Source organism: Pollachius pollachius (assembly GCF_949987615.1).
Source record: "Pollachius pollachius genome assembly, chromosome: 9".
In the NCBI taxonomy this organism is placed as follows: Eukaryota; Metazoa; Chordata; class Actinopteri; order Gadiformes; family Gadidae; genus Pollachius; species Pollachius pollachius.
In genome coordinates, this window is record NC_136942.1 from 18,969,787 (window position 1) to 18,979,717 (window position 9,931).

The 9,931-nt window shown below is 42.1% G+C and overlaps 1 protein-coding gene across 1 annotated transcript; it reads right to left on the reverse strand.

Moving 5' to 3' along the window:
* Window positions 1-2,263: 2,263 nt before the first annotated feature.
* Window positions 2,264-8,859, reverse strand: nr2f2 (nuclear receptor subfamily 2, group F, member 2). Its single transcript, XM_079743796.1, has 3 exons — window positions 7,812-8,859; window positions 6,362-6,889; window positions 2,264-4,627 (listed from the first exon to the last, which is right to left on the reverse strand). The coding sequence occupies exons 1-3, from the start codon at window positions 8,257-8,259 to the stop codon at window positions 4,353-4,355; spliced, it is 1,251 nt and encodes a 416-aa protein (XP_079599922.1). The 5' UTR covers window positions 8,260-8,859; the 3' UTR covers window positions 2,264-4,352.
* Window positions 8,860-9,931: the final 1,072 nt, after the last annotated feature.

Here is a 9,931-nt window from a genome sequence, read left to right on the forward strand (position 1 = left end):
TGGTCTCCGATGGGCTGGGGAATGACAGTTCCATGTATTGCGGGTAGATGGCACAATTTTCTTACATTTATGTCAAGCTTGCAGGAGCTCTCTCACCAGGACGAAAGTACTTTAACAAATATTGAGATTGTTATAAAATACCGACAACCTGCGTAATCGAAAACGACGTTTGTGCGGAAGATATATAATACCTAATTAAAAAGGAAGCCTAAATTAGAGTCTAATAATATAAAACAAAAGTAATCTAGGTTATTGATAAAATCTTAGACATTTTAATAAAAATACTACTAATAATAATAGTGATAATAGTAATAATAGGCCTTATAATATGAAACAATGTCGACTGCATGTAAAACGCCGTAAGGCATACACACTGATTAACATGAAATATAATGGTATATCATGTCTCAATCGAGCCTCGTAGGCGTATAGAACTAGATTTTTGGGTTCTGATTTGATGAGAGAGTTGGAGAGAGAGGGAGGGTGGAGGAGGGAGCGAGGGACGGAGTAACGGAGAGAGCCCGTGTCTGCAAAAGAGGGAGAATTTTGGGGCCTGATTGAGAAAATACCATCTATAGCATTATCTTAAGCAAATTAGACTCTATTGCATTGTAATAGCGTCCTGCTGGAAATCCTTTTAGTTTCCTCCTTGCCATAAGTTCAACATCTTCTGTGTACAGCATCACTTTGATGAGCTCACGTGTCAGAAGTGTTCAGAACAGAGGCAGGTAGGCCTGAATATAAGTGACGGGCCATAAGTCACAGCTCGTTAGTTTTATGTGCGACGCTAATACGGCCTGTGTGCAGTACTTGAAATACGAATTCGGGAATCGAACCCAACGCTGTGTCAAATAGCGGTTGTGTGACGTATGCATGAGGAGGGCTGGCAGTGGCGTGTAGGTCGGTCAACAAGAATAGTTTGTATTCGAGTTATTATAGATCGTGGATCATCATCAGCATGACGTTTCTTGGGGTTAATTTCGAGAGGAAAAATGAGTTGCAGTGAAGTGCAAGATCTAGTTTGTTATAGCCTAACATCGTCCCAATGCGTTTAGTTATAGGCCTACTAATATTATACCAACATTGAATAGACCGCCATTGCAAAAAACCTCGGTGGTAACATATTCAAGTCTAAATAACGGTTGGGTGACCATTATCGTTTTCTTTAACATCAAACCAACCCAATCAATCACGGACGGACGCACACACGTACGCACGCACGCACGCACACGCACACACACACACACACACACACACACACACACACACACACACACACACACACACACACACACAAACACACACACATACGCATACAAACACGCACACATACAAACACGCACACAAACGTACGAACACACACACACACACGCGCGCACACACACACACACACACACACACACACACACACACACACACATAAAGAGGTAGAACTAGACAGACCCACACGAAACTAATTGGAGGTGCAAAAATTTAAAGTCATTATAGACACGGCTTGGCTGAGGAAGTTGGATGAGCACCAAGTCGCAGAGATTTGTTATTTTCTCAGCCGCATCGATATTGAAAGGCAAATGATCACTGATACACATGTTGTGTGTGGTTATGTGGCGAAGTGAAATGCATGTCGGAGGTAAAATGCCATTTCCCAACGCATCACTCAAGGCTGACGCCTCTTTAGATTGTTGAGTTATACTCTTGAATATAGGCTAGTGGGTACGCATAGTGGGTGTACATTTATTATGGGAAATATAGCCTTGGCAAAGCCCCATAGCGATGCCTTCAAGAGAATTTATCGCACATTCAATCAATTTTTTACTCCACGGGCTTACTTATTTTAAAACAATGTACAGCTAATATTGAAGGCCCAAGGCCAATACTTTAGGAACACCAAATGAAACCACAGCGAGTTCCGTTCAGTGACGTAGGACTATAACTGTGACGCTCCACACATGAGATCAGGCACACACTCAAACACAGAATGGACACAGACAACATGGCACAGTCGTGGCCCATGTAATAAACATGAAGAACGTAATTTTCAAATTCATAAATTATAATTTAATACCAAGAACAAATTTACAGCAGAATGCTCGTTTACAATAAGCTAACACAAACAAACAAGAATTGTGTTCAACTATTAACTTTCACACACGCACACATATATCACTTGCAATTAATAATAATAATAATGATAATAATGATAATCATAAAAAAAGTATCTATACGTTATCAATACCCTGCAGTCATATATTTTTATATATTTATATAAAAACGTGGGCCAGTTTAAACTGTTCATAATTACAATCATGTATCATTCTCTGGTCCTCATGTGGCAATAAACAGCCAAAGAACAGTATTCAATCAGCTACACAATGTGATCCCTTTTTATTCAACCACAACAACGTGTCTCGTGTGTTGAAGAAAAGCGCCAAAACAAAGACAAAATTGCTAGCTCTCAAACACATGCGCTCGCGCAAACTCACATGTACAGTCACACAACCAAACGGACACACGCACGCGTGCATACGTGCGCAGACACGCGCGCGCGCACAAACACTCACCCACACACTCACAAACACACAAACACACACACACACACTCACACACACACACACACACACCGCAGCGTTTGTCAAAGACCAAAGAGCGTGAAGCTAACTTAAAATAGCAACTCCTTCTCAAAGCGGCTCACCCTGTTTAGTTTCAGCCTAATATCGCACGTGTTCTTCCTTTTAGTTTGAAATAGCCTACAAGGGCTAGTGTACTGAATGCACAGATTATATCTATACAGTCAAAAAACATTTACATTTATATATATCAAAGGTAAAATAGGTTAGCGACCTGTGGCCATGCATTCACAGTCTAAATATACATGAAAAAGAAAACATTTGTCGTAATATGTATATACATTAAAAACATAACTTTCAGTGCTACTAGCTAAGTCTGCCACTCAATTTGAAGACGTTGTATTACCGAAAAAATGGCAACCACAGATTTTCTTAATCACATATACTTTGTATAAAGAAAAAACTCGTTGAAATGAATTGACCTATATTTACAAGAATACTGCCTCTAATCAATGTTTTCAAGTGAAATACACAAGCATACGGCCGAGGATTTTAATCTAATTATGTTTCCAAAATGTTTTAGGACTACTTTAACAACGTTTTGATAAGAAATTACATCATGCTTGTCAGGCACTTAATGCTTGAAGTGAATAAAGGGTGACATTTCAGGGACGTTTTAATAATACTGCCATAAACACTAGGCTACTCAAGCTATGCTTCAAACTTGTATGACCCTTGACCTCTCACATTTTAAAACTGGCTATTCTAATGCCTGGATTTTTCTTTTGTTTTGTTGTTAGTCGACTGCAAACGAATTAATGCTAAAGCATGTCGGCGTGCTGTCTCAATTAAGAAACTCCATCAATTAAAGAAACGTAGCTCTTCAGACAGCTCAGCATACTAACACGGGGGCTGGTTAAACCTGGGAAGAACAGGTTCTCCCAACTGAGAATGAACGTCACTTCGACCTGGTTTGTGGTAATTGCGCAGACTGCATCAAATAAATTAATGAGTATGAACTCTGCACTCGTTTTTACATGTAACGCTGCGCCTTCACAAATCGTCATTTAAAGAGCTGATTTGGAGTAAACCCTAAAATGGCCTGGTGGAAACAAGTGAATTATCAAACTTTATATGATCAAGAAATGTTTCTGCAGGGTCATAAAGCTGATAAGGAACTCGATATACCCTTCCCCAGATGTTATTGGTCATCCTATAAGAACATAAGTGCGCTTGCAGCATTAAGCCTAAATTATAAGCCTATTCCTATTGCTGTGGTTTTAATTCTTTTGGAACATCTTACATTATTTCAGTGTTTCAAAGTTAATCACCGTCTCAGAACATAACACCACCTGTACTACAGAATCACATGGGCCGGTTTGAAACCAGAAAGGAGAAACAAAGAAAAGTACAAAACACAGCTATACATGGACACAGGACAAATCATTTGAGAATGAGAACTTAATTTTGACTTTCTCCATGAGTTTCTTTTAACCCAAATTAATTTTTAAATGCACTTAATACTATAATTTTCCTCGAGGATTGCAAAAATCCCTTTGTTTTTTCCCTTTCTTCGGTCTTTAAAAAAATGGATCGAAGCATCTCGCTCTGCGGAACGCTGGAGCTCGTATCTGCGTTTGGAAGTTCACTGGTTTCAATTTTTTAATTCACAGTCATGTTCCTCAATGTCTTTCTTCATGAAAGCAAGCTCGTGTAACAGCCGTTTTCCTTCTACCAAAGGACCTAACCATTGTAGTCCTAGCCCCTTTGTTCGTTTCCTTCTGTTTACTGAATTGACATGTAAGGCCAGTTAAAACTGCTCCCCGAAAGCAACATATCCCTGATGAGAGTTTCAATTGGGGTTTTACCTACCAATCGGACGAAAAATAATTGTTCTATGACCGAAGAAGAGACAGTGCGGAGAGAAGGCAAGCGAAGTAACAACTTCCCAAATCGAGTTGGCTGGTTGGGATACTGGCTCCTTACATATTCCTCCAGGGCGCACTGGGACTTCTCTTGCAAACTTTCCACATGGGCCACATCTGAGAGACCACAGGCATCTGGAGGAAAGGGCAGAAATAAGGTTTATAATATCAATATCAAATATTCAGGTCAACATTAAATAAACAGCATAATTAATGCATAATTGTATAATTAATGCAACACAAATTAGTTATAGAATTTATATGAGTTTTGGAAGAGAAATATATCCCTTCAAATATTGTGCTCTAATAATGATAATCATAACGGTGATGGTTATTAATACTTTTTTTATTATTATAAGGCATAATATTATTATTATTGTTAATCATAATAATATCATTATTTAATCATATGTATTATATGTTATTCGATGTTTGTAAATTGAACCCTTACAAATATTCCATGCATATTCATAGATCAAACATTATATACGTATTTAAAACGCTCCTCTTAGACAGACTCTGTCTACAAATGTGTATGTGTGTGTGTGTGTGTGTGTGTGTGTGTTTGTGTGTGTGTGTGTGTGTGCGTGTGTGTGTGTGTGTTTCTGTGTGCGCGTGTGTGCGTGTGTGGGGGGTGGGCTGGGGGGGAAGGGGTTGTGCAGTGACCTTTCGTGAACCCAGATTTAGCTTGAAAAACAACTAACTGAGAGCCTACAGAGGCGTCATCGTGATACCTTATACGCTATTTAATACGATGTTATATGAGACCAGAAACTGATTATTTTGCCAAAAACGGTAGTAGGCTACTCATTAATTTGAATTTTCAAAGATACACATGGCGCACAATCTAAAATAGTAGTAATCATTTTTACATTTAATCATGCCTACATCATTCTTTTGCACTCTGCTGGTTATATGTTGGTATACGTACAGTCAAGAACGATCCATCATAGCCGTAATAAAATATAATTGAATAGGCAGCAGAAACATATTTTGAGTGTTTCCAAGACATTAAAAATTGACTTTCATAATATTTTATTATTATAATTATTATTAATAATATAATTATTATTATAATTATTATTTTTTATCTTTACAGGAGCCTTAAAGGGGACGATAATTGTGCTCCTCTCCGCTCCTTAAATATATAGCCTATTTGTTTTATTTCTGTGCTGAGTGTAAAATTCGTATTTATAGTGGAAGTCTGGGTCATGACCTCGTTTTGGAACAAGCGGTCAATGTCTACATGGTCAGTAAACAAAAAATGTTCCTGCAAAAATATCAAATAAATACTAACAAAATAGGTTAGTGGCCAGTGCACGTAAAGCACAATTAGCACCCTAGGCCTTTTTTTCTGAAAAAAACCCGCAAAATTCTTAAAACCGCAAGCCAAGGAATGACAAAACGACGTGTTTAAGAACTACGACGCCCTTCTGCAAGTGGACAAGTTTTTTTTCCACATACCTCCCCCTTGGAGAGTTAAATCTTTATATCTGTCATTCCGTACAAACAAGGCGTTGGGTATAGGCCTGCACACTAAGATCAGTCGCAAAATACTCCATTTCATTCACAATTGATGGTCACTGCAACTTAACATAAATGTTATATCATTAGACCTGCCTACTTTTTAAGTTTATGGTATGGTTACTAACTTTAGTTTAGAGACACACACCACCTTGCTTTGAATATGTTACCACTGCAAATGGCCTGCAGACAAGTCACCACACAGACAGTGTGTTTTTCCTACCAACGTTTGTTTTGGACCAAGTTGTGTGTTTTTAGAGGTTACTCCGTTCACCACAAGTCCACTCTACAGGCCTTTGACACAGAGGTGTGCACTTTGTTCCGGGGTGAATCTTCATGTCTTACCTGACGTGAAGAGCACAATTGCCTTTAAGCAGCTGTATTCGGCAGAGTCGACGTGCAGAGCCTTGAGCTTTTCCACTTGCTCTTGGAAGATCCTAATGTGGTCCATAAAGGCTACCACTCGGTCCGCAGACATGGGGGAGGCGTGGAGGCCAGCAGCCGCCAGCAGAGGAGCCACATGGAGGGGCATGGAGCACTGTGCGGCGTTCAGCACGAACAACTCACTCCACGTCAACCTCAGAAGAGCTACCTGGTCAGTGATCTGCAGGTCGGGAAAGAATGGAATATTCCTGGCCCACTCCACGGCACTGAAGAGCATCCTGGCCGCGAGTTCACAAATGTTCTCGATGCCCATTATGTTGTTGGGCTGCATGCATTGACTGCCATACCGGGACGTAGGGTATGGCTCCGCTCTCAACAGAAGAGAGATATATCCGGATAAGTAGGAATGGCAGTGCAGTGGGTCCCCATTTGTCAACGCGAACTGGCCATGGTGCGGCTGTGTGGGTGGCATCCGTCCCCTTTGCACCGCTGCAGTAAAAAGAGAAACTACAGATATTGATGCCTGAATTCTACACGTCACAAGATGAACATTTGGATGACCATACTGTCAAAATGCAGTTTTGTAGGTTCACAATATATGAATTGAGATGGAACATGAAACCATGTATGATGATGGCCAACTGCGTATAATACAAGCGAGGTTTTGGATACATCTGCTGCGCTTTAACGTTTTAAAAGACACACATTTACGCAAGACATTCACGCACGTATTGTGGAAAATCATGGTGCAGGAGCAACGAAGCCTGGATTATTGTAAATGAACACAAAGAGGGCAAGGCAGACCGTGCATGTTTAACCCTTAACCTACTTAGCGGTAGCCTGCATCTCGTTGTATAGCCTACTGTATGTGGGCCTACAAACGTGGATCGATTCGATTTACGCACTCGTGTAGACATTATTCACACACGTTTCTGGTAAAGAGTAGTTTTCATATCAGGGGAGGAAAAATAAATCCCGAGTGGATAACGTGAGGATGAAGCATGGAGACTCTGCTCCCTAATCCGACACTCGCCATAGCGCTGGTCGACTATCAGCTATCCAACACACACGCGATCTGTTTACACTCTTAAACCAAATACTATTCGATCCTGCCGACGCTATATCGAGGGTAGGGGACATGGCTGTGAACCATAGACACAAAACGGCACGCTAACACTATACTAGGAAGGACCCGACCAAACCCCCCCCCCCCCCCCCCCCATTCCCCTCTCTTGAGGAGGGTCGCAGGCGGCTCGTCGCGTGCCTCCCGTCGGACCCAGATCACAGGAGGAGTCGGTGCACAGAAAACGCTCTCGGAGGCGACATAACATCATCATTTGCATGGCTTCACGTCTGATGGCATGAGTTGCAGTGATAAATACATGGATAATAAAAATAAAAATCCGAATACCTTCCCGTCTCATGCCAACTTTAAGGCATTTTTTGAGGCGGCAGTACTGACACTGATTGCGGTGGTGCTGGTCGATCGGACAGTTCCTGTTGGCACGGCACGTGTACGTGAGGTTCCTTCGTACGCTCCGCTTGAAGAAGCTTTTGCAGCCCTCGCAAGTGAACTGGCCATAGTGTTTGCCACTGGATTTGTCCCCACACACCACACACTCGATGTGCTGCGGCTGCTTCTCCGACGACTGGTTCGTCGGCGTGGACTGCGTGTTGTTCGGGGGTCCCTGCACGGTGGTCTGGGAGGACGGAGCAACCTGAGAACCGGACAGATTCAACTGGCCCGGCTGAGGAGTCGGCAGAGAGAGTCCTCCTTGCGTCTGCGAGGAGAGGGAGCCTTGGGTGTCGGCCACATCGTCCTGGGAGCCTCTCCACACTACCATTGCCATATCTATCATTCAGCGAAAAGAAACTTTTTGTTCTTCCGTTTTGATGTCGCGGTCAATTTAGTCTCTACGGGAACACAATAAACTGCGATTAGGAAACACAATAAACTGCGATCTACCCTAACGTGCAATCCACAGCAAGTCTCCTGAACACTGAGGAATTATTGCTCTGGTAGACGGTAGGCGCGATGCACGCTTCAAAACTGATGCGATGGCGAGCTGATTCGCTGCCTTGCGCTTAAAGGCCAAGTCCAGGGGCGCTTGCAGTCAGCCATCCAGTAGAGCCATCAATTGGAAAGGTGAGCTTCTTTAATGATGATCAGCTGAGGTACAGTAAGTCTGTTCAACGAAGGCAGGAGCGGGTGGCTAGACAACGGAGCGGTGCAGGAATAATGTCGAATTCACAGCAGACAGCAGCTTATCAAGTTCCAGCAAGTCTTGAGGAAAATCTCCAACTGGTGAAATGCGTCTCGTTCCGCGTCTTCTTGTGCGGCGGCGCCAGCAGCGCGCGGCTTAAGCCAATGTTTGGGGAGCCTGTGATACGAAGTCTCCGGAACGCGAGAGGAGCACGAGCACGAAAAAACACCGACTGCAGACCCTCTTCATGGAAAAGGAAAATAATAGCGGAAAAGAAGCGAGAATCAAAGTCATCAAATATGTTAAAAAGGCGGAGGTTAGGAAGTGATTTGCGATTGGTAGGAGCACGGCTGGCAGAATGCTTTCTCTCTGATCAGCTCACTGAGCTCTCTATATAGTGAACTTTGACACGACTGCTGCAACTTAGCACACGTTACCATGGTGATCAGCTGCCATATATGGAAGGTGAGTGTGTTTGACTGGTCAGAGCTCATGGACCTCCCCCTGAACCCTATTGGCTAGTCGGTACTTGTGCTACTTGGTGCCCTGCCAGAGCGGGGATAGAGGTCGAGAGGGCCGCTTGGTCCTAAGAAGAGACGTGTTTTGGAAGATAAATCCTTCTTTTAAAACCAAATAGCCTCGTTAACGGTAAGCTTGACAGAAGAACCGTACGAATAAGAATGCAATAAAACAAAAGACAATGTCCCGTCTTATCCCTTCCGTAACAGTGGAACAATTTAATCATAAAACAATGAAGGCTACCATTTAATACAATATAGATCTTTACCCAAATAAATGGTATGATAATATTGGCTGATACGGTGTCACATTTAAAGCCATTATTTGTCATAATGCGTATTCAGAATTTGAGTAGGCTTATAAAACAATGATTTGAATGGAATGGGTAAATGTTGCTGAGAGATGCAATGCTCCTATTGCTTTTGCAAAAATATTGCACACACAAACACACACACACACACACACACACACACACACACACACACACACACACACACACACACACACACACACACAATTAATGTGTTAGAACATGAACTGAGCCCATAATCGAAATGTACTATTTAGCCGAATGTTGCACACTCTGAGTAATTGTAATGCTTTGGCTATTCAATTAGGCTGCGTTCCATTCATTAGCTCTACATCCCGAATTTTAATATCACAATTTTGTGGAATAGGGCACCGTTTGTGCACATATCCCAGAGTCGCTAGTGGCCATTACTCGCTGGGCGTTGAGTCTTCAAGCAAAACTTATTGCTCATCATATCTGTTCCTGAACACTTTGTGAATCGTACTTGATTCATGTAAC

Coding starts and splice junctions, on each gene's coding strand:
- nr2f2 (XM_079743796.1), bottom strand. CDS start 8,259: ATGATAGATATGGCAATGGTAGTGTGGAGAGGCTCCCAGGACGATGTG. Junction 6,890..7,811: donor AGTTGGCATGAGACGGGAAG/GTATTCGGATTT, acceptor TTTTTACTGCAG/CGGTGCAAAGGGGACGGATG. Junction 4,628..6,361: donor AATTGTGCTCTTCACGTCAG/GTAAGACATGAA, acceptor CCTTTCCTCCAG/ATGCCTGTGGTCTCTCAGAT.